A 22,122-nucleotide genomic window follows, 5' to 3' on the forward strand; every position below is an offset into this window, starting at 1 on the left:
AGATGTATTTTATTATGTTTCTTGGATGTAGAGTTTACAAGTTCAACACTCCATAAAACAGCAATTTTAGTGAATTATAAGCTGTAATGGGCTCATAGAGGGTGAATGTGGTTTCCCTCAGTGCACTTGAAGGCAGAGATATGACCTGTTTTGGAAGATTTAAAGAAGGCTATCAATATAGAAAAGCGGTCTTTGGTTGTGGTTTTTTTTTTTTTCCTTTCCTTTTTTCTGTTATGTGACTGAGTCTGTTCCCTGCTCCTCCTTTTTTATCAGTGACCAGTTTATCACGTGTCCCATCATAAACATGGCCAGTCACTGGGCTGCTGCCTCCAGAGGAAATGTCTTCATGTATCACGTACCTGAGAGCTCCTCACAGAGCGGGTAAGGAGATGTATTTTATTATGTTTCTTGGATGTAGAGTTTACAATAACAAGGCTGTCTGTTTGGGCACCTTGCAGAGTAAATGGATAGATGTAGGTATGAACAGTTTGGATTAGCAAAGGAGGGATTGGGCTCTAATAGATTATTTCTCTCTGTTGACTATATACACATGCTGTTTCTGAACTGAGGCACTTGAAGTTAGATGTCTAAATTTTTAAGTTTCCCTTTTCCAACTTACCTACCTTTACCAGTTCCAGATAGCCTCTTAGATTTCTACTCTATATCTGATAAATCTCTCACAAAGAACTAGAATGTTGTCTAAGTAACAGCTCTCAAAGTAAATGGGGTAACATTTTCTAAGGACTCAACATTAATTTAACACTGCCCCCTTTTGAAGTCAGTGCAGTTGTTCCACAGTTACACTGACTGGCCTTCAGCGTGGACAGGGTCTGGGATTTATTCCTTCCTGCTCCAGCACCGTGACTTGTGATCAGCCGACAGACTGTCTCATGGGAGGAAAAGTATTTTTGAACCCAAGCATTTGCAGACTCAGGCTCTATGTCATCCTTCATGTTAGAAGCTTGCTTGAAAAATTTTCAGCAGGAGAAGCTGTATCGTATTTTAGACAGAAAGGTCTAAATGCCTGTGGGAGATGCAAATGCCTTGTTCCCTTGGGCATAGAACAAGCTGGTAGTCAGAGGCTATTAAGGTGACCTTCCCTGCTTTTATTTTAGACCCAGCCCCTCCCAGAAGTCAGGATGAGACACTGAGGTTTGCAGGCAGTGGTCAGCACTTTGGACTGCTATGTGACATACCACGGTAGCTCCTGGTCCCTTGCTCTCAATGGCTGAGTAATCAGAAACTGCAGTGGCAGTAGCCCCTCCTGTTCCCTAGATCCACACGTTAGGGCAGCAAAGCACACAGGGATGCTTATCTTCTAGCTGTTTCCTTATGAGGGAATAGTGCTTGTCCCCTGCTCCCTGTACTGCCCCATACCTCTCTCCAAGAAAGATTTCTGAGACACTTTCCTTTTTCTCAGGCTTTCTCTGAAAGGGCTCAAGGGAGGGACAGCATGTTCCTACTGGCACCATTAGATACTGTGAAGTTCCCTGTGAACTGTGCGGGTTTTTTTCCTTTCCTGATAGCGTAGTGAAAAAGCATTTGAAAGAAAACAGCCAAGATCTAGGTTACAGATGAAGGCCATTATGCTGCGGTAACACAGGCTCGCTTTCTTTTTAGCCGAGAAGAAGTTAATCCTCGGGGTGCTGTTATTTCGCTGGCAGCTCCAGCAAAATGTTCGCGGTACTCCATTCAGCTACCAATAGGCTCAGATAAGTGACTTTTACAAGGCTCCAAATAGCGCCGAGCTATGGTATGCCAAAAATCCAGCCACACAGAAAGAAAAGATGTGTTCTCAAATTAGCTAGCAAGTTTTCTCTTGCTTTGGAGAATGATAGTGACCCAGTCATCTATGATAAGATCTTATTTGAAAGCAGATGAAATAGTACTTATACAACTTAGAGTCACTGGCTTTGAGGCAGTGATTTTGAATTGATGAGTATTTCTTCTTCTACTAGTTTAGCCCTACTTAAGATTTCTCTTGTGCTCGTGTTATTTAGCTCTCCTCACATGCTTCAGTGCAGTAATAGTTTACATAGCACTTAGCTACACATTTTAATAATATTTATGTTAGTGGTCTTCTAAGCTAATTACTTTAACCTTTAGTGCAAAACTTATTATTTCACTTTTTCATAACCCTCTTTAAAAGGACAAACAAAGCCAGTATGCTGTCTGAAACTTGTGAGAACGTGAGGCAGAGGCTCCAATGCCTTAGGCTAAGCCACTTGCAATGAGAAATGGACCCAAATTGGTATGCTGTGTTTACATTCTTACTCCTTTCATCTTTATTTATACCTAAGTACCGTTAAAATAAATGTTGTTTAGGTTGCAAAGGCAAGCACTTAAACAGAAATTGCAGAATTCAGCTTGTCCCTGTGCCGAAGGATCTCATTTGATGCTACAACGTGACTATTTATGAAGTGATAGCCTCATTTTCCCAAGGGACCCCACGTTAGGTCCTTTGCTGAATATACTGCGAGTTTTTTGTTTAAACATTGTTGTAATTCATTCCTAAATGAATCCCTCCTTATTCTTCATCCCAGTTTTGCCATGTGACCTCTCTGCCTCACCCTCCCTACAGCATTCCTCCCCTCCATATTGTATACGTGCATTGCAGGCTGTCCAGCAGCCCCACTGCATGCCGATGAAGTGATGCTGTCAAGGGTAGGCGCTTTGCATGGGGGAGTGGCCTTAACTGCTAAAAACTGAGAAACCATCAGTAATCTGAAACCAACAAAACGCAGTGTTTGGGAATATTATTGGCAATTTGCCCTACTGAATTTAAACCAATGATATACGTGAAACAGCCTTCAAGTAGAATATATAAGCTAATCTTGGGGAAAGATCTGGCAACCATGTCACCAACTCTCAAGGGACTTCCCTAACCACTGGAGTAATGAGTCCTGCCAGTTCTCAAGTTCTTCTTTGAAAATTGTGACTCTTCTTAGGAGGAGGAGAGGAGGCAGATACTCTGCTGAGTAACCTACAGCTTAGGCTGGAAGGTAGGGTGTATGGGTTTGAACTTGCTCAGCAGAAGTGAGAATTGAATCTGGGACCCTGCAAACACTCTAGCTATTAAATTCCTGAATAGAAGAACCCTTTTACAACCATTTCTTTGTGTTAATGAATGCAATAACCAACAGTATGTTTGGCACATAGTAGGCATGTACAGGATATTCTGAGAGTACATATACTGGATCAGATCCCCCTCAGTCCATTGTAGCTGGAGGAACACCTCATTAGATATTCCCAATCACTTGTAGGCATTGGACAGAAAAATGATCTCTCAGCCCGTTTGATATTGAATCACATCTGTGTTTGCTGAGATACAGACCTTCTCTTGTAAAAATGGAAACTTCTATAGTATTATGTCCAGAGGGTAACATAAGAGATAAAATAATGATTTTTTGCTTTTTGGTCTCTAAATTCTTCCTGAAATCTCAGTTTACACAGGATATGGACCTTTCCCTCTTTGTGTTTGTTATCTATATCATAAAGATGATGATGATGATAATAAAATTATATATTATCTATGATAACTACTAATAGCTACCTCACAGGGATATTGGAAAGAGTACATTAAAAGAATATTGTGTTCAGATAACTACAACAATGGAAGACTATTTACTCTTAGATAAAATATTCTGGCTGGGGAAATGGCCATTCGCTAATTAAGATAAGGCACAGTATAGCAAGACATTCTCCAATTTCTACTCTGTCACCTCTCTCCTACTTTTTGTGTGTCTCCCAAAATGTGTAACAGAACAGAGAGTTAAAATGCAGAGATGAAAAAATACTGGTATTTCCTCTTGTTTCACATGGAGCAGTCCCTTAATAACTCACAGCAACATAAACAAGAGGGAGGGAGAAGTCAGCCAGTAAAGACAGACTCAACTGCAAGGATGCAAAGTAGTCAAGAAGTTATTAAACAGGGAGGAATTTTTACCAGTACCAGTCAATTAGCAAAAGTTTGTCTCACAACTGGCTGTTTCTAAAATGTACACACATACACACATTCAAGCATGCATAGATACAGGGGTAGGATTAAAAAGGCCATGCTAAACTGATGTCTATGACATATGTGGAAAATCACACAAAACCGTGAACTGACGATTTTCATATAGATGAATGGATCTTGCAGAGAGCAAACTAGTATCTACTTCCACGTGGTAGCATTCTCCCCAACTTGGCGTAACACCACGTCTGCTTTAGTCTTCAGTTCCTACTTGAATAAGGAGTGGGATGCATAGCCAACTCCCGCGTTAATGATCTGTGGTAAAAATATATACATAACCCAGATGCCATTTTCTCATTCTCTTTTTGAGAACACTTAGGCCTTGGAGTAAACATTTATTCTAAACAATGCAGGAGGAATGTGACTGCTCAGCATTGCCTAGGATTTGTGGGGAGGGCTGGAGTATAGCTTTAGTTACAGTAAAGAAATATGTGATAGGAGAAGTATGTTTTGACAAGGATAATATTATTAACTGTACAAAGATTTGCCTTGTTAACCCTTCAAAGAGGTTTCTGAGTGATTTTGCATATTATATGAAGGCTACTTCACTGCTTGCCACGCCAGCATAGTTTCCAAGTCACCCTGTGGTGCCAAACATGCTGTCTTAAAGATGGTGGATAAAAATCAGTGCTCTGCTCATTGAGGAGGCCAGATCATCAGCTGCAGCAGGATGGCAAAGCATCATTATTGTCATTGAAGGGGTCTAAACTGAGACTTAATAGGGCTCTATCTTATAGTCATTAACATTACCACAATAATTGTCACAAAAGCTTTTGTTAACTGTTGTGCGCTGGACAGATTCATCCAAGATTAATGAGCGGCTGTCTGTTTTGAGTCATTTTAGTTGGGGCTGTCTTTGCCTCCTGACTATGCACTCTTGTGTATGTTGGTGTGAGTTGTTAAAAGACTGCTCTGTGCCAATGCTCACATAGTTGGCTGGATTTCGGTGACACTTTTTATGATTCCTGTAACTGAAGGCGAGAACTCCTGACTGATGAAAAAAAAATAATGTTTGTATAAACCCATTCAACTATGCAAAGTATTTTTGTTTTCTATTTATTATATATGCTGTGCTAATTCTGTCTGTTCTTAATATCCCTTTAATTAAGGGAGATTTTTCTACTCTTTTGATTTTGTAATAATCATATGCCTGTCCTTTAATCTGTCCACCACCTGTTGTCCACTTGAGGCTTTCCTCCTGGCTGTAGCTGTTAGTCCATGAGTACAAACACCCCACAGGTTGGGGGGCCACAGTGTGAACTGGGTGCTGTGGAGGCAGACAGAAAGTTATGTCTCCGGGCTTCAAAGAAACTCATCTAAACACAGAGGTCAGGTAAGGCACTGGAGAGGTGGTAACAAGAACAATAAGATGCACATTGCCTCCATAGCCGGGCAGGCACCACAATCACCTTAGGTAGCTACGTACACTTGCTGCAACAACAGCTTGTAATTTTTCTCTGTAAAGCTGTACTCCCTCTCATCTCCCAAAAGTTGTTTTGCTCTTCTTGTTGGAATTGCCTCTCATCCCTCTGGCCTTACCTATTGCTTTATGCCAGCTGCAGCTATGAAAACACTCTCCCACGGATTCAACCACATCACGCCATTCTCAAGTCTTTAGACAGTTTCTGTGTTGCTAAAGGCTTGAGATCGAGATAATTTATTTTTTCTTCCCACGGAGTGGTCTAAGAGCCTTTATCATTCAGTAGATTTTTCAGATCTCAGAAATTAGCCATAAATATGCAAAGGCAAAGTACAAAGCTCAGAAAAAGCAGAAATCAGCTTTAAGTTAACCAAAATTCAGCTATAAGACTCAGAAAAGTACAAATCAATTTTTGGAACTGCATGTGCTGCACTGGGACAGGCTGTGCTCACGAAATGTAATCTGGAAGGTAAGCACCAAGTCCATATATTTAGAGATACCTTCCTTGGTGCTCTGGGGTCTTTGGATGGATCACCTTTTTAAGGAAATTCATCCATTCATTCAGCTCAGGAGTAGGCATACTGAACAAATGAGTCAATTTTTGTCCCCTAAAGATACACTCAAGTGTCAATATGCCTGTTACTAGGTTTTTAATACAGTAATTCCCTGACAAAATTCTGTAATCTGTGTTATTTAGGAGTTCTGACAAGACGATAAAAGTGCTTTCTTCCTGCATTAAGACCTATGATTTTTTTTTCAATTATTGTGAGCTTTCAGGTTCTTGAATTTATTATCTGCTACTTCAGTTTTATTTTCTTCAATTGGCACAGCTATAATGCAAAGTAGAACATTGTGTGTATTGGGAGTAATCCAAGTGGAAAAGACACAGCACACTCCAGGATACTTTTGCAAGTCACATGTATCTATAGGGCTTTTTTGGTACAAAGGTGGATAAACTTGGCAGTTTAATCCCATTAGGAGTTAAGCTTTTTCCATATGTCCTGATTTTCCTGAAAAGAAGAAAGAAAGAAAGAAAAATGTTCATCTGTTTTTCACATGCTTTTCCCCATTTGTTTGGCAGGACTTTGTAATGTGAGGAGACTCAATGAGCCAAATGCATCCCTAGAACTGCAGAGGTCACACCAGGCCTTACATTGGCTCATTAAATTTCTGTAAATATCCAGCTATCCTCTGATTATTTTTTTTCCCCCGCAATCACGTACCATTTCCGTATTTCCTTTTCTAAGATGTGTGGTTATATATACTTTTTTTTTAATTATTTTTGCTTATCATCAAAATGAACATTTCAATCCAGGCAAAGTACAGTGTTCGTAGGCTGCTCCTCTCCCATGACATTGATGAGATGGTGCCTGTTAACAGCTTAGGGTACTCGATCCCACTCTGCAAATCTGCTGGTATTAATATGAAGAGAATGTATACGTGTGCAACCAACCACATTTGGTATTTCCAATACTTCTTGCAAAAATTAATTTTAAATTCATTTATTGAAAATAAACACAGAACGGGGCCACAAGATCATGCAGGCAGTGGCATTTTATACATAAATCATATCCTCTTCTCCAGGGACATGGTTGTTATGAAATCCTATCTCGACTCAAATCAGTGGGAGATTTATCACCAACTCCATGAGTCTGGGTTTCACCTACGTTGTTCAATCCAATCAGCATGTAAATGACCTACTCTCACCAAAGCCAAGCGACAGTGGATAGGCGTTTTGTTTTGTTTTCCTAGTGATAGGCCTATCCTTGCCAATGGGATACTGAATGGGGTCTTGAATATAAGGCTAGGAACCTCGCTCATGATCAGAACCACGATCCCATCGCTAACATGGACCCTTTCACAGAATTGTTAGAATGAGCAGTTATGCTCATAAAAGTTTACATTTAAAGGATTAATGGTTTCCTCATCTCACAAGTCTTTCACAGATCGCCAATATTTGCTAAGTTTAGAGACTAACGTGAGTTTGAGTACACTATTTCTTCTAAATTTCTCAGACAATCATTGTAGCTGAAACAAAAAGGGCAGATCTCTGTATTTCACCTCCTGAAGAGGCTGGGTTGCAACGCTCTAGCTGAACTGAAAGGTTTGTGCAGGCATTGAAGAAGGAAGGAGTTGCCCCATAGACCATTTATGACTACTGATGCTACTGTCCCCAGTGTAATAGGGTTGGGCTCTTAAGCTTCTGAAGTTATCTGCTTAGGCTTTTGTTAGGCCTAGCTTACTGGGCTGTGTAGCCTGGCTTCATATCACATAGGGTAATGGGAATTTTGGCCAACATCTCTAGTCAAAGCTGGGAGAAACTGAAAATCATTTGAGGGTCAGGGTTTTTCAGGCTGGGCTTGAGAAATATGGCTGCTAGACTATATTTCTTCCAAACTTATCATTCATTAAAAAAAAAAAAAGAAAAAAACCAGAATGCCAAAACAGTATCCTGTGTAAAAAAGAGGGTGATTGTGTCATAAAATAGGTTGAGTATATAAAATTGTGTAAAAAGGAGTATGAAGTATGAAGGTTAATGTGTAAAAAAGGGGCTGATTGTGTCATAAAATGGACAGTAGGTTGAGTATATAAAATTGTGTAAAAAGGAGTATGAAGAAAATTAATTAAAACTGTTTGTATGAATGAAGATAGAATGAATTTTGGAGTGAAAATATTAATTAAATTCCTCCCACATACTATTTAAGATGTGGTGTCAGGTTCTTCAGTAGGTTTAAATTTCCATTTGTGTGGTTCTCTTGTCTAGTTATCAGTAAAAACTTTTAAAGCACAAAAAGAAAAGCAAACTCATGGCCACACTTCTTGTAGACCATAAATATTAGAAAAGTATTCTGTTAATAGTTATCAGTGCTTTATGAGGACTAAAATATCTATCATTATTGGTCAATACAGCTAAAAAGATTGATAAATAAATATCCCTTTGGTATGTTCACTAATGACGAACTGATTCTTCTTCATCTTGCTTTTTCATCGTGAGAAATTTGCTGGTAACTCTGGCTGAACTCTAGCTAGGGTTATGTTTATCTTGTTATTTTAAAATTTAAATGATTGGATAGCAGTGGGAAGTTTGTGAATATTTTGGTATTGTATAGGATGTCATTTGAATTTTGAGCTAATTTACCTTGGCTTCTATCTGTGTGTGGAGTTTTAAAAATGAAACAAATACTTCATTAAGCCAACTAAGAATAGAAGCTTTGACTCAAAAGGCTTTGAGATTAGTTGAAATTGTTACATTAGGAGAGTAAAGACAATTTTTAAATGAAGGAAAAAAAAAGAGAGAAGTGTTAGGCTATAGTCACTCATTAATCATCAAAATGAGTTTCCAGTATGAAATAATTAGCCAGATCTAGATCAAGGACAAAGTTCAAAATGAGGTATATGTCCTAATTTGCAATGGATCACAGTGTGAAGTCACTGCAGCCCCAGCTCTAAGTTGTGCCTTCAGTCCTAATATAGAATAGCATGGTGGTCTGCCAGATCATACTCTTCTGTTCTGACTGCCATGATTATGGATAGCCATTATTGACAATTCCATTTTGCAAAGAAAATTTTTGAGGATTTCTGCGTTGGGTTTTGTTGTTGTTGTTGTTGTTTGGGTTTGGGTTTTTTTTACTGTTCCAAAAGCTTGTGGTTAAGATATTCACTTCAACTGTTGGAAATGTGGATTTACATCTATGGTCTGTTTGATTTGGAACAAGAATTTGAATGAAATCAACCATAACCTGGGTATTTTTGTTCTAAATTCTGACCTTCTCATCTTTTACTCTTCCCTGTTGAAGCTGTTCTTTGTATGCGAAAGTAGCCACAGTTCTATAGAGAGAGCAGTGGAGTATCTGATGGCTAAGAAATCCCTTTCTCTCTTTCTTACTTGGAAACATTTAAATGGAAACTCCATCTCGGGCTTAAGGAAAATTTTCTCAGAACCAATACCTTCCCAATTAAATGGGTTGGCACTGTATAATGAAAATTCCCAGCAAGTGATATATCAGGGTCTGCCGTTAAATTGTTGGCTATGAATGTCACAAAGTTTCTGATTTTACTACCTGGTTTTCTGTAAACTGGATAATTGAACTCCAGTAGTGCCTCCTTCTGATGTGAAGTAATAGTTCTCCAAGGGGAGCTCACTTTAGTGTGAACAAAGTGGTAGGGTCTGGCTCCTAGCTTCCCCATGGCTCAATTTACCAGTCTGTCATACTGTCACATAAGAAGAGCTGTGAATCTCTTTCTAAAAATGTTGACATCTTAAAAAGAAAAGGTATACACAGAAGATCTGAAGCGATACCTTTGCATGAAGTACTAGTCCTGTGAAGTCACCAAAGCCAAGCTTTCATCCTTACATGTAACAACATTCACCACTGTTATGAAAATAACAGATCTGTTCCTTGAAGAGATACTTCTGTAGGGGAAGTTAGTTGCTATTAGTTTGTCTTCCTTAAAAACACTTTCAAAATCCCTTTTGCTGTTGTCTCTGCAGTCCTCCCTTTTATCAAACTGTCCTCTGAAGTCCACAGGTAGCTGGGCATTGCATTTCCCCATTTAGAGTTGATGCTGTTGAGTCACCTATATGGCACCCTGGGGTTTCAGGAGTGCAGTCTGGAGCAGCTCAGCAGAGACAAACCTCCCTGCAGAGCTAACAGTGTGCAACAGCAAAGCTATACATGCTTATCTGTTACTCCTCTCTTTCTATCACTCCACTTTTTTTCCAGTGAAAACAGTATTAGTACCTGGTGCTACCTTGAGTATGCTCAGAGCTCCTACAAGACTCCAAAATCCTTGTTTGGGTGTTTCTGGCCATTTTGCACTCCACTTTGGCAGTAATGGATGATGATCAGAGTTTGAGGGAGGAGACAGAAATGTTCCCCTGATATTTTCCATCTAGCTGCCATCTAAATGTTTCACAGTTGTCTTTACTGCTGTTCTGTGCACATATATATGTGCCTCTTTCCCCTCTTAGTCTTATGTTTTCTTTCTCATCCTCTTACTACTGATACTCCCTGGCCAGGATGTGGTAGCATCAACCAGAAATATTGAAAGCAGCTCATTAAGTTGTAGTTTTGTACCACTTTATGTCTCTGTATCAAACCCATTACAGTTATACAAATAATTTCAATCCTAATAAGTTCTCTGTTTAGGAGTTTGCTGAATTTTACTCTGGGCTGCGACCTTAACAGATTTCACCTCTAGAAACCTGAGGGCTGAGAAGAGAGTCTCATTTGGGGGGAAACCCTCAGTCCCAGCTCACTCATTTTAGACTTAGAGCAAAGTTCGCCTCTGCTATGCCTTCCCTAAATGGGTGCATTTGTCCCTTCATTGCATCTTAACTAATTTCATGTCCTCTGTTCTATTGTAAAGTGACTCTTTATTGAAAAGAAAATAGCTCCTTTAAGTGTATAGTACCTTTGCTGCAATAGTGACACTAAACATTGCTGTAATATACTGGGCCAAGCAAATTATTTTTAAAGTAAAATTATTAAACTATGATCTTGCTTAATCCTTCTATAAACATTTGGGGAAGAGAAATATGCTTTAATCTTGTTTCAATTCTACATTTTTTTGATGAATAATCTGTGAATAATTCACTTTCCAGATGCAAAGTATTACTGAGGTATTATGATAAGACTAAGGAAAATACAACCAAAGATGTATTTCATTTAGAGGGTTGTGTGTTTGTTTTTCAAAATAGAGGCTTTGGTGCCACCACTCATAAAAAGTGAGAGAGTCATCTTGCTTTCAGTCCACCTGCCCATAATGGTTTGAACTACAAGCCTTGTTCTATTAGAGGCAGCATCAGGGTCATATCAATGCTGCTGCATTTCATGTCCAAAGATAAAATAGTTTTGGTTGTGCCACCTTTCGACAACAACCTCTGCAGCTACTGCAGATGAAATCTTGCTGAGGGGATCTGGGATTTGTTTGTCTTAGCCTCACAGACATCTGTTCTTTCTCCCAGGTCCCCTGATGCTGTCTGCCTTCAAGCAGCATTTAACCAAGTCAATAAGACCTTTGTCTAAATGTGGGATACAGAAAACACAATTGGACTCCATACCAGAAATGTCTCCTTCTGAGCTGTGGTTCAAAGCTATGTGTTGAGCACAGTTTAGTTATAATTTTATTAGTAGAAGTTGCCCACTGTTTTTCTGCAGGACTTGAATATGTTATGTAACCTTTGCTACTGGGTCCTACAAATTTTGTCTTGCCTGGCCAGTCTTGTCTCTGAATTGTTGAAATATTCCTTATTATATGTGTTAATTATTACATGGAAGTAAACAACAATTATTCTTTCTTAAATCTGATCCAGGTGATTATGTCAACCTGTTTTGACTTGGCTACCATATAAAACTTGGGGAGAACAGACTGTGTAAACCAAAACCACCTAGCCAGCAGAGAAATTAGATTAAAGCTAAGAGAAATCTTCATAAACATCTCCTATTACTCTTTACTTATCCAACGATTTGGGGCAGAATGCTGGCCCCAATATACTCAATGGAAAAACTCCAATTGCTGTTAAGAAAGGCCAGGATTTTATTCCAGATCTGTGAAATAAACCATAATTAACCTTCCATCATGGCTGCCAGATTCCATGTCAGCGCTTGCTTCCACTTTCTGAATTTAATTTTAGTGAAAATCTGTATAAAGCTTAAAAGGCATTTAAGGAATAACCAAGTGGCTTTCTCCCTCTATCACTTTCTCTTATATACCCAGTTAATTTAGAAAATATGCCCTGTTGTCTTCCACAATTTCCTCTTGTAACAAATATTAAAGACCCTAATTAACTTAATGGCAAATTTTCCTTGTTATTGCTTGCTCTTCTTTTATGTTCTGATTTGAAGAAACCCCACAGCTCACCACACTCTAATTAATGGTCATTAATTATTTAAAACTTCGCTTTATTCTCTGAATTAAATTAGCTCCCTTTCTCCCCCAGATAAATAAATGATGGTTTTAATTATCTTTATATAAACATTTTTTTAGTTCAGGTCAGGAGCTCTTGCTGGATGTTCAGTATGCATTTGGACTGCCATTCTACCTGAAGTATGAAGAACAATTTACTCTGGAAGAAAAGAGCCTTTCCTTGCAAATTATGCAGTATATCTCCAATTTTGTAAACTCTGGGTAAGTATGTGACATTTAAGAATTGCTGTGATTGGGGAGGGGGTGAGTAGTAGAGGGAATGTAGTCCAGATCCTGCCCTCACTCCAGTAGCCTCCATTTCCTCTAGCAATTTGTAATCCTACAGAGGGGGCTTTGGTCAACACTGTTGGAAAGTCTTGGCCAAGTTGTCAAGCGGATACTGAAGATTTGTAGTATGACACTTAGCTAGAAGTAATAGCAATTTTATCTCCGTGGAGCAGCTGCAAATTCTACTTAAATATAGGGGGTCTACAAAGACCCTGGTGTTGTTTCCAGAGCTTAGTTCTAGGACTCCAATTCTGAAGGGTCTTGGCTAAGAGTTCCCTTATTCCCAGAAGAAAGGGGAAAGCACATGAAGACACAGTGCATCCTTTACCAACTATCCTGTGAATAACCCTCCACTTTACTGTGCTGTGGCCATGTTCGAGAATGAGGAGTATCTCTGGAAAGCTAGTGTGGGAACTGTGACTTTACGTGCTTTTTGGAGTATCTTGGGTTGCTTTGGGACCGAGGCCTGTTGAGGGTGTTCATGAGCCTGTGTCTATAAAGGTTCTGTGTACCTGTTCCTTAGGAAGTAAACCAGACTAGCAAGTTACTGTCAGGTGAGACACCATGAACGATTCACCAGTCTGGACTGAATTTGAACCCTACTGGTCGGAGTGACTGCATACACATTTCCTTGACCCAGACGGTCTCCTTTTGCATTTTACTGTTCATGTCATTGTTTTCTAATGATCATTTCTCCCGTTCCCTTAGAAATCCAAACTACCCTTATAGTTTCTCAAGAAGAATGTCAGGGGTGATGCCCCCCTGGCCTATGTATCTGCCAAATGATGATGGTGATAACTACAAGGAGTTCACTGTTTCCTTGCCAACTCTTAAAGGATTGAAAAAAGCGGACTGTTCCTTTTGGTCTGATTATATCAGAAGACTGAAAGCATCCACAGGTGAGCAGAATGTTTTCTGTCATTAAATAAAACCTAAATTCTCTGCTTAATGTTTCCCTCTGTCTGTAGTCCTGTTAATATTATAGTTATGTCAAAGTGGAAACATACTTTTCATAGATGAAACATCTTGCACTGTCCAGAGTATATGGTTGAGACTCTCCTGATGCAACACTAAACAAATTTATTTTAGAGCAGACAGTGTGTAATGAAGTTTCATTGTCCTGGAGTTAGAGCTAGAGAGATCTTCCTGCAGTGATTATAGACGATATGGTGAAGCTATATCTTCTAATAGTTCTCTCTCTATTTGCAGTCATAATATAGACTTTGACTAAACTGGAAGTGGCCTCTTTTGTCTACTGGAAGCACCTAACATGAGAATGTTGAGATTCATATGACTTAGGAGTAGCACAGTAACTTCTATCCACTGTAAAGTTACAACTGAGGCTTTAAATATATCTCAATATGGATCCTGCATGCTTTGACTTCACGCTAGATAGTTTCTTTGGATTTTTTATAACTGTGCTGGTTATGCCCCTTGTATTTCTCCTTTGTCTCCATAAATTTCCATGCAGCTGTGAGATTCCTTCAATTTTTTCTTACTGCTTAGAACAGTAAGACCAACTCTGCTCAGATTTCAATCTGCTGCTCTGCCCTGAACACTTAATTTATTCTGGTAAATAAACTCCCCTTCATGTCTGTGTAAGTTGTAAATAAATTTGGATAGCCTCAAGAAAAGCAAACAAAGCCATCCCTTTTTGGCAGGCTGAGATGTTCTGAATTATTCTTGGAGGCCTGCAAGCTTACAAGTGTTTTTTATGACCTAAGGGCTCATCTTCACAGTGAACACAGTCCAGGCCCTTTCTGCTTTGGAGGGCAGTTGCATTTCTGGGAACAAAATGTACTCTCCAAGACATCGAGCTACCTAGGCTATCTATGCCTGACAGACCACCTCAAATGGACTGAGGCTGATGTTTGAGTGATGCAATACTATAATGTCTCAGAACCATCAAATTGGTTGTTCTGACACAAACACAAAGCATCAATGCTTTTGTTCAAGAGATAGCCTGAATCATTACTCATGGTCTTTCTTCAAAAGTGGACTCAAGATTTTGCTGTAGGCCTTTTCATCAGTTTCTTGGTATCCCTCAGTGTCTTTCAAGTTCAGAGAGGATATTTTGATCTCTCTGATGGCTTTCAGCTGGTCAAGATATTCCTAATTTGCAAAGCTTGATTCTGATGTTTAAACAGTCCTGGGTATAGCTTCTAGATCTTTTGGGACTTAATCTCGCAACATTATGGCTGTGTAACACCAGACTGAGTTGAAGTCACAGCTTTGGCAGAACGACTGTTGACCGAGCACCACGGACAGAGGCTACTCCCAGCATTTACAGAAAATCCCGAAAAAAGGTGGGAAAATATCTACCATGGCAGATTGTTTTTGAGATGGAAAAGGTTTAAAACCATCCAAACTGGCACAAAAATGCAACAACATTTGTGTATGGGTCAGTCCAATGGTCTGCCTAGCTCAATATCCTGCCCTCGTCAGTGGCCAAAACCAAATACTTGAATGTTAAACATAAAAATCAAGAGAGGGAGAGAAAAACACACTGAAAGAGTTCACAAAGATTAGTCAAATTTTTTAAAACAAGCCACACAGTGTGAGATTTATGGAGTATAGATTGTCAAGGAGAAGGTTTAAAAAGTACATGTCAACATGTTATTCTGCAAGCAGAAGTGAGTACACCCTGCCTGCTCTTCAAGCCAGTATTTGCTTGGCCTCAGCACCATGGTAATGCAGCTACACAGTTCACTTCTACTAAATTCCATCTCACAGCAACATTGGCTTGTCACCTTGCTTCGATAGTCATCTTTAATCTTATCTCACCCTGGACTACTGAAACTTCTCATATGACTTCTTCTTAAATAGGCATCACATCAAACCTATTTCTGCTCCAGACCTCCCATCCAGACCATGAGATGGTAACTTACAGAGATTCCTGCTGTGGGTGTCTTGATAACAATCTGAGTCCACCTCCTTGTGAAAAAAGATTTGTAATGTTCATCAGTTCAGCTAGAAGGACTGTATGAACTTCAGATGCTGATAGCTGAACACCTTCAATTTCTTTTTGAGAGGAGGTTGTGCCAAAATTCATGCCAAAGCAGTGTCAGTCCATCAGTACAAGTTCACCACTTGCATTGCTACCAAAAATCACATTCTTCAGGAGTGGACAAGTGAGACTGTTGAATGTGTTCAGTCAAGAGAACAGAAATCTTCCTTTTTTTTTTTTTTTTTTTTAGTCCTCAAACGTCATTTGGTGTGCCTCCTTGCACCAGAGGTAACTTGCTGTACCTCCCTTCAGAGCCGAAGCAATGCACATCTGTTGTTACCTGACTGCTCCAGACTGTTCCTGGAGTGCTGCCAGGCTGTCGTATGGGATCCTGGCGTGAAGTTGGATGCTAGATTTGAGAGAGCAATGCTGCAAAACATTTTTGGATGATGTACCTTGCACTCCATCCTGAGGGGAAACTATTTGTCAGTCAGCTACTCTGAGATCCAATCTAACACATACTTAGTGGAAAAAAGAGCAGTTTCCTGCCTTTCAGTAATTATAAATCTTCATGATAGTGTTTTTGGATTGTATGATACACTGTTCATTCTGACTGCTGAGTCTCAATTGTTGTGGGTTGCAATTTGTGGCCTTGTGCCAAGTAGAAGGAGTTTACAAGTGTGGCAGCAAGCGGCATTGCTAATGAAACAATCCAGTTTTCACATCCAAGTGCAAAGCTGTAGAGGGTCTATTCTGATGCAATCTCAACCAACTGTGATGGATCCCGTTTTGTCCATCTCACCTCTTCCTTCAAGTCAATATCTTTCATAGAATCATAGAATCACAGAATAGTTTGGGTTGGAAGGGACCTCTAAAGGTCATCTAGCCCAAGACCCCTGCAATGAGCAGGGACATCTTCAACTAGATCAGGTTGCTCAGAGCCCCCTCCAACCTGACCTGGAATGTTTCCAGGGATGGGGCATCCACCACCTCTCTGGGCAACCTGTGCCAGTGTTTCACCACCCTCAGCGTAAAAAATTTCTTCCTTATATCTAGTCTCAATCTACCCCCCTTTAGTTTAAAGCCATTCCCCCTTGTCCTGTCGCAACAGGCCCTGCTAAAAAGTTTGCCACCGTCTTTCCAGGTTCATGTATCATCTGTGATCTATAAGCAAAAAAAAAAAATCAATATATTTCAGTGAAATGGAGAAGAACAGGACAAACCAGTGATCACAAAATCTAACTGCAACTAGCTTTTCAAAATTTTTTCTTGATCCTTTGTTTACTGCCATGTGAAATGTCTTGACTTAGAAATGTCGAATTAGGGATAATTAAAGGCTCAAAGCTCAATATCTTAGAACCTAGTTCTCAGTCCAATAGAAAACTGAGTTACTCTTAAACTCATAAATTGCAGTTTCTGGAATAAAACCTCTCATATGTAGACTCTCTTGTACAGCTGAAGTTACATGTCTTTTAGGTTATTCACTGCTGGATCTAGAAGCTGTTGTGTATATATCCAGCTTAACCGTTACCTGTAATTTTCTTTCCATTTAGTAAAAATATTGTCCAAGTTGAAGTAGGTGTTTCATTTTGTGATCAGACTGCAATATTTAATGACAGAATGTATCATTTCTTCCTGGCATATAATTGAAATGTATGTTGTCATAATTGAAGATAATTTAACAAAAGTAATTTCATAAATGCAATGATTCTTCATGGTATTTACTGGCAGTGCCTTTACAAATTATGGAGGAAAGTTTGAATCTGTTTCATTGCAGACGATCTATAAATCTGTTGAAGTTTTGTTTGAAACCAGTTTGTAAAGTTGGCGTTTTGGGGGGCAGTTTATCTGGGGAATTATGAAAGTGATGGTGCTTGAAAAGGTTTGGATTTAGTAAATGGAGTTCCCATGGTTGCATTTCAAAGACATGCTTTATATTCTGAATCATGATGGTTTCCATGGGAAACATCAAAACCAAAAACAAGAGGAGTGGTCATTATGGAAAAAAGCTGTGGATGGCTTTTTCCAGGGAATGTGTTAACAACTTGAAATTCAGTGAAAAACAGGAGCTCCAGAATGTTTATGCATATTCAGACAGTATGTCTGAATGCTAAAATTCCCCTTGCATAGCGTGGTGGACTGCACTGCGTAAGAGTGAGTCCCTTTATAAGGGGCTTCTCACTGCATCCCAAACAGGTAGACTTGGATCTAGTCTACATCTCTTACTCATCTAACTGGTATCTAAATAGAAACAGTCCTCCTAAAATAAGTGCCTCTGTAAGCAGTGTTGCAGATGGGGAGAAGGAGGTACCTTTAGTGTCTCCAAAGTGAAATCTTGTCTGCCTAACTCTGCCTAAATTTAGACATTTAGGCATACTTTACGTGTCCAAGTTAGCCAGACTGGACCCCACCTGTAGAAAATTTGACAGCTAGCAAAGCCGAAGCCTTCTCCATTAGCTCTGAGATACCATGTGTAGCCACACAGGAGTCCAACTAAAGCAACAGTGTTTATAGTTCAGACTTGAATCAAGACCGAATCAGGAATGTTGTGGTTAGCATTCATCTTTTACCCGTTCTCTTCACACCTTCTTTTTGGAAATCTCCACTAGAAAACAGATTCCTTTAGTATGAGGGACATCTGTGCAACAAGAGCACTCTGGATAGGATACTTTAAATAAACACCATCAGTACGCTTTATGGCACAGTTTGGTCTTGTTGAGGCAACTGCGCCTCTGAAACAGGGTGGAAGACTAAAATCACAGAAGGTAAAGAATAAGGAAGAAGAGATCTATCAGCGGTGGGTGCTTGGGGCTTTATGTATTCCAGACAGACAAAAAAATAATGCTCCCCACACTTCCTGCCTGGTAGGTAAGTATCAGGAGATAATACAAAAAAGAGAACAAGTCTTGCACAGGTGGAGTGCAAACTATTATGCATTCCAGTGGCAGTTATTTAAAGCATGCTGGAAGCATGATAATTAATTACCATTAGGTGATCTGTCATTACCCTAAAGCATTTTGGAAATGAACTGCAAACTGAGAAAAATAGCTTCCTGAACATTTATAGCTATGTAAAAACGCTCTTGAGTGTCATTGACAAAGTGTATACTTTCTAGCTTGCTGCATCAAAAATACGACATTTATTTTAATCTTAATTATATTGTCTTTTCAGGAAACGCAAGTAACGGAGAGCCATCTGCAGAAAACAGCCCTAGTGAAGCTCCCAGTGAAGGACTTACGTCCCAGGAGAGCCAGCCACTGGGAGACAGTGTGGCTTACAGCAGATAGAAAGTCACAGCTATTGGATGGGTTTGTCAAACAATTGTATATCCATACAACTGTGTCACACCAGATGAACGAGTGGCTTCCTTTAGTTAACTTTCTGAACAAGTAAAGTAGACCTTTCAAGAAAGTAGTTTTTCAAGAAAATTTTTGAATATGGCACAAAATAAGCCCTACAGCTATTATTTTAGGTCAAAAGAAACTGTAATTTGAAAAATGAAGTATCAATAAAACCTGCAAAAACCAAACAAAAGTACTTGGACTTTATTTCTTGCAAGCACCCAAATGACTACACATTGTAGTACCAGCAGCCAGAAGAGGATGTACATTGAAACTCTGAGAAGTCCCTCAGCTGATGAGGCTTAAATTTGCCACATGTCATATCTGACTTGTTCTTTTTTGTTACTTATCCTATCACAAGCTGCCAATAGGAGTGGGAACCTGGTTTGGCATTCTGGAGAAAATTAAAAAGCTTCAGAATGGGGAAGGGTTGGATCCAGGAAGAACAACGTAAGGGGATCAAGAGTGTGCACTGAGTGTGTTCACATGAAGTCAGGCACATGCACATGCTATATTCAGCTCATGATCACCTGTGAAAATATGTATAAGACCATTTGGGTAAAGCACAACACACAACAGAGATAATACAAAGCATATGTTAATTAAAGCTTAGAATATGCTGTCCTTGGAACATTTCTCTTTTGTAAGGAGAAGGTGAGATACAGAATAGTTTTGGAAGCGTAAGGAAAAATGCTTCATAGGGTATCTCTAATGGCTCTGAAGATAGTTTGGGTTAGGTCTTTAATTCATTGCTGGGATCGTTTGGCAACAGATAATCCTCAGTTGACAGTATATCACACACATGTTCATGATACTTGAGAACAAAAAGTAAAATTAAGGCTGCCCTGAAACTAATAGCAAAATTTCTGTTGATTTCAGTAGGACCCAAATTTCTTGTGCAGTGTTGAAATGATTTAATAAAACAACTCATAAGGTTTTGTTTGCTGCTTGGGACCTTTGCCAGTGCATGAACAGTTACTGCTGTCTGCCATGTATCCATGTTTCCAAAGATTTTACCTAGCTAGAACAAAAACTGTGTAACACTCATAGTTCTCATACTTACATCCTGTTCAATAAACAATAAAAAGAACAGAAGAATCAAGAATCTTGAGAACTGATTAAATATAAAAAAGTAAAGATGGAGAAATCAAACTGTGTTTTCCATCAGTATCTTTACCTATGCTAGCTAACTGGTAATTAAAAAAAGAAAAGATTTAAGAACTTTTTAAAAAGCCCAGATCTTAATCATATAGCTCAACAGAGGATGCTTTCTTTGCAGTAGTTGTGATTCCTTGGCCAAGACTGGGTTTACTTTTTCCTCTTTTGAGACTGCTCCTGGAAATCGATGTCTAACAGATTCTATTTAAAATTTAATGCACCCTGCCAAAACTTCTTATTTTAATAACAGCTATGATTTTACATGTGTCCACATATGCAGACAGTCATGCGTATATCTCCAGGCCTGGGAAGACTCAAAGCTGAGCTACAGTATTTCATATTCATTTAGCAGTAAGTTGGCTTAAATAAATGTGAGTTTCTGTAGCTCTGTCACCTAATTTCCACAATGGCAGCATCCCGGTCCTCCTTAGCTTGACCCCTTAATAGTCCTGTGAATCTTTATTATTATTTATATATGTGTGTGTGTATATATACATATATAAAATTTCAGCAAATGTGAAAAGTTTTTCTTCATCCATTAAACAAATGCATTATAACTCATCTAAAAGTATTTTAGGTCACTTTGCTCTCTATACTGGTCCTTCTATCTTTCATTCCCAGCACTGAGGCATCTTCTCCCAGCTAATGTTCTTTGTTTTTGCACTGTACTCTTCAAAAAAATCAAATCCTCCAGAACACCAGCCAAATCCCTGTGAAATACTGACGTTAACTGGGCTATTGTTAGAGAACGGGCTTGGTATAGCCATATGCTAGGCTGTATTGTTACAGTCAAATAATCACTGGGGGAAAACGGGCCATGAGACTAACAGTTTTGATGAGTCAACCCAATATCCCATAGCTCCTGTTAAAGGGATGTCTAAAGGCTATTGTATGAACACTGGAATGCTAAATATAATACCTAATTCATTTAAATCCTAGTAAACTATAAACATATGCTTTTAATTATTATTTTATATAGATTAATATTTACAAATAGAAACGCAAATGAAGAATTTTTTTTCTCTGTTGTGTATACCAACTTTGGTAGTGTCATTCCAAACAGGCCAGCTTCCCAAAAAGTAATCTCAATTGGCTTCTAAAAAAACAAATTATAAGAAAAACCAAACACCTCAAATAAATTCAATAACTCGGCCAGCTTCCCCCAAAAAGTACTCAATTGGCTTCTAAAGAACCAAATTATAAGAAAAACCAAACACCTCCAATAAATTCAATAACTCCAACAGGAAACGTTCAGCTCATCAGGGTTCCTTTCATAACACTGTGGACGTACTGTCTTCTGCATCACAATATCATAAAGCATAAAATATAACATACAAAATTAAATATCTTTGAGAACTAATTATTGTACACAGCAACCCCAGTATTAATCTGCTGCCCATGGAGCTGGTAAACAGAGGGCAGATTTAAAAGGCTTCAGTATTCATTCGTGTTAGTGAAAGCCAAATATATAATCTTTCCCCACTCACTGTTCAGCTCCAGCCTGAGCCCAGGTATGCCTCTGGAATTTGAGAAAAGGTTTTAATTTTGAGCTAGGAACTCAGCAGCTTAGCCTTGTAGCCTCCTAATTACAGTCTTGGCCATCTGGTAGCCTTGGTAGGTAGGTAGGTAGGTATGACCAGGATTTTAGGTCACCGCTCCTGAGGTATTCAGCTCGACTGTCACTTTGGTAAAAGAGCCTTTTTGAGTACGGAATTTTTGTAAAACATCTTTATTTCATTAGTGGCTGACTGCTGCAAACCCACCCTGTTGCACTGGATGCAGCTCTTTAGACTGTTTTGTCTCTCTCCAGATTTCCTAGAAGCCCTCATGCTCTTTTCTATAGCCCACTATTTGTTTCCTCCTTTAAAAAAGCAATACTCTTTCCCAGTTTTCTGCACCCTCTTCTTCCCTTATGCTAGTCCTGTTCATTCTCCATACCTCTTTTAACTCACTTCTGCCAAGGTGCATTTTGATGCAGACAAATGCAGTCTCATGATCCCATGTGTTCATCTAATCCCATCTTTCACCCATCTTCCATCCTGGG

The 22,122-nt window shown here is 39.2% G+C and overlaps 1 protein-coding gene across 1 annotated transcript in view; it reads left to right on the forward strand.

Moving 5' to 3' along the window:
* Positions 1-19,113, forward strand: part of TG (thyroglobulin) — a 169,753-nt gene extending 150,640 nt beyond the window's left edge. The window contains exons 47-50 of the mRNA XM_009273984.2: positions 1,575-1,594; positions 12,436-12,566; positions 13,341-13,531; positions 18,751-19,113. Of these exons, the coding sequence (XP_009272259.1) occupies positions 1,575-1,594; positions 12,436-12,566; positions 13,341-13,531; positions 18,751-18,866 (458 nt within the window). The 3' untranslated portion in view covers positions 18,867-19,113. The remainder of the gene's footprint in view (positions 1-1,574; positions 1,595-12,435; positions 12,567-13,340; positions 13,532-18,750) is intronic.
* Positions 19,114-22,122: the final 3,009 nt, after the last annotated feature.

This window comes from Aptenodytes forsteri, unplaced genomic scaffold, assembly GCF_000699145.1.
Source record: "Aptenodytes forsteri isolate BGI_AS27 unplaced genomic scaffold, ASM69914v1 Scaffold223, whole genome shotgun sequence".
NCBI classification, from domain to species: Eukaryota; Metazoa; Chordata; class Aves; order Sphenisciformes; family Spheniscidae; genus Aptenodytes; species Aptenodytes forsteri.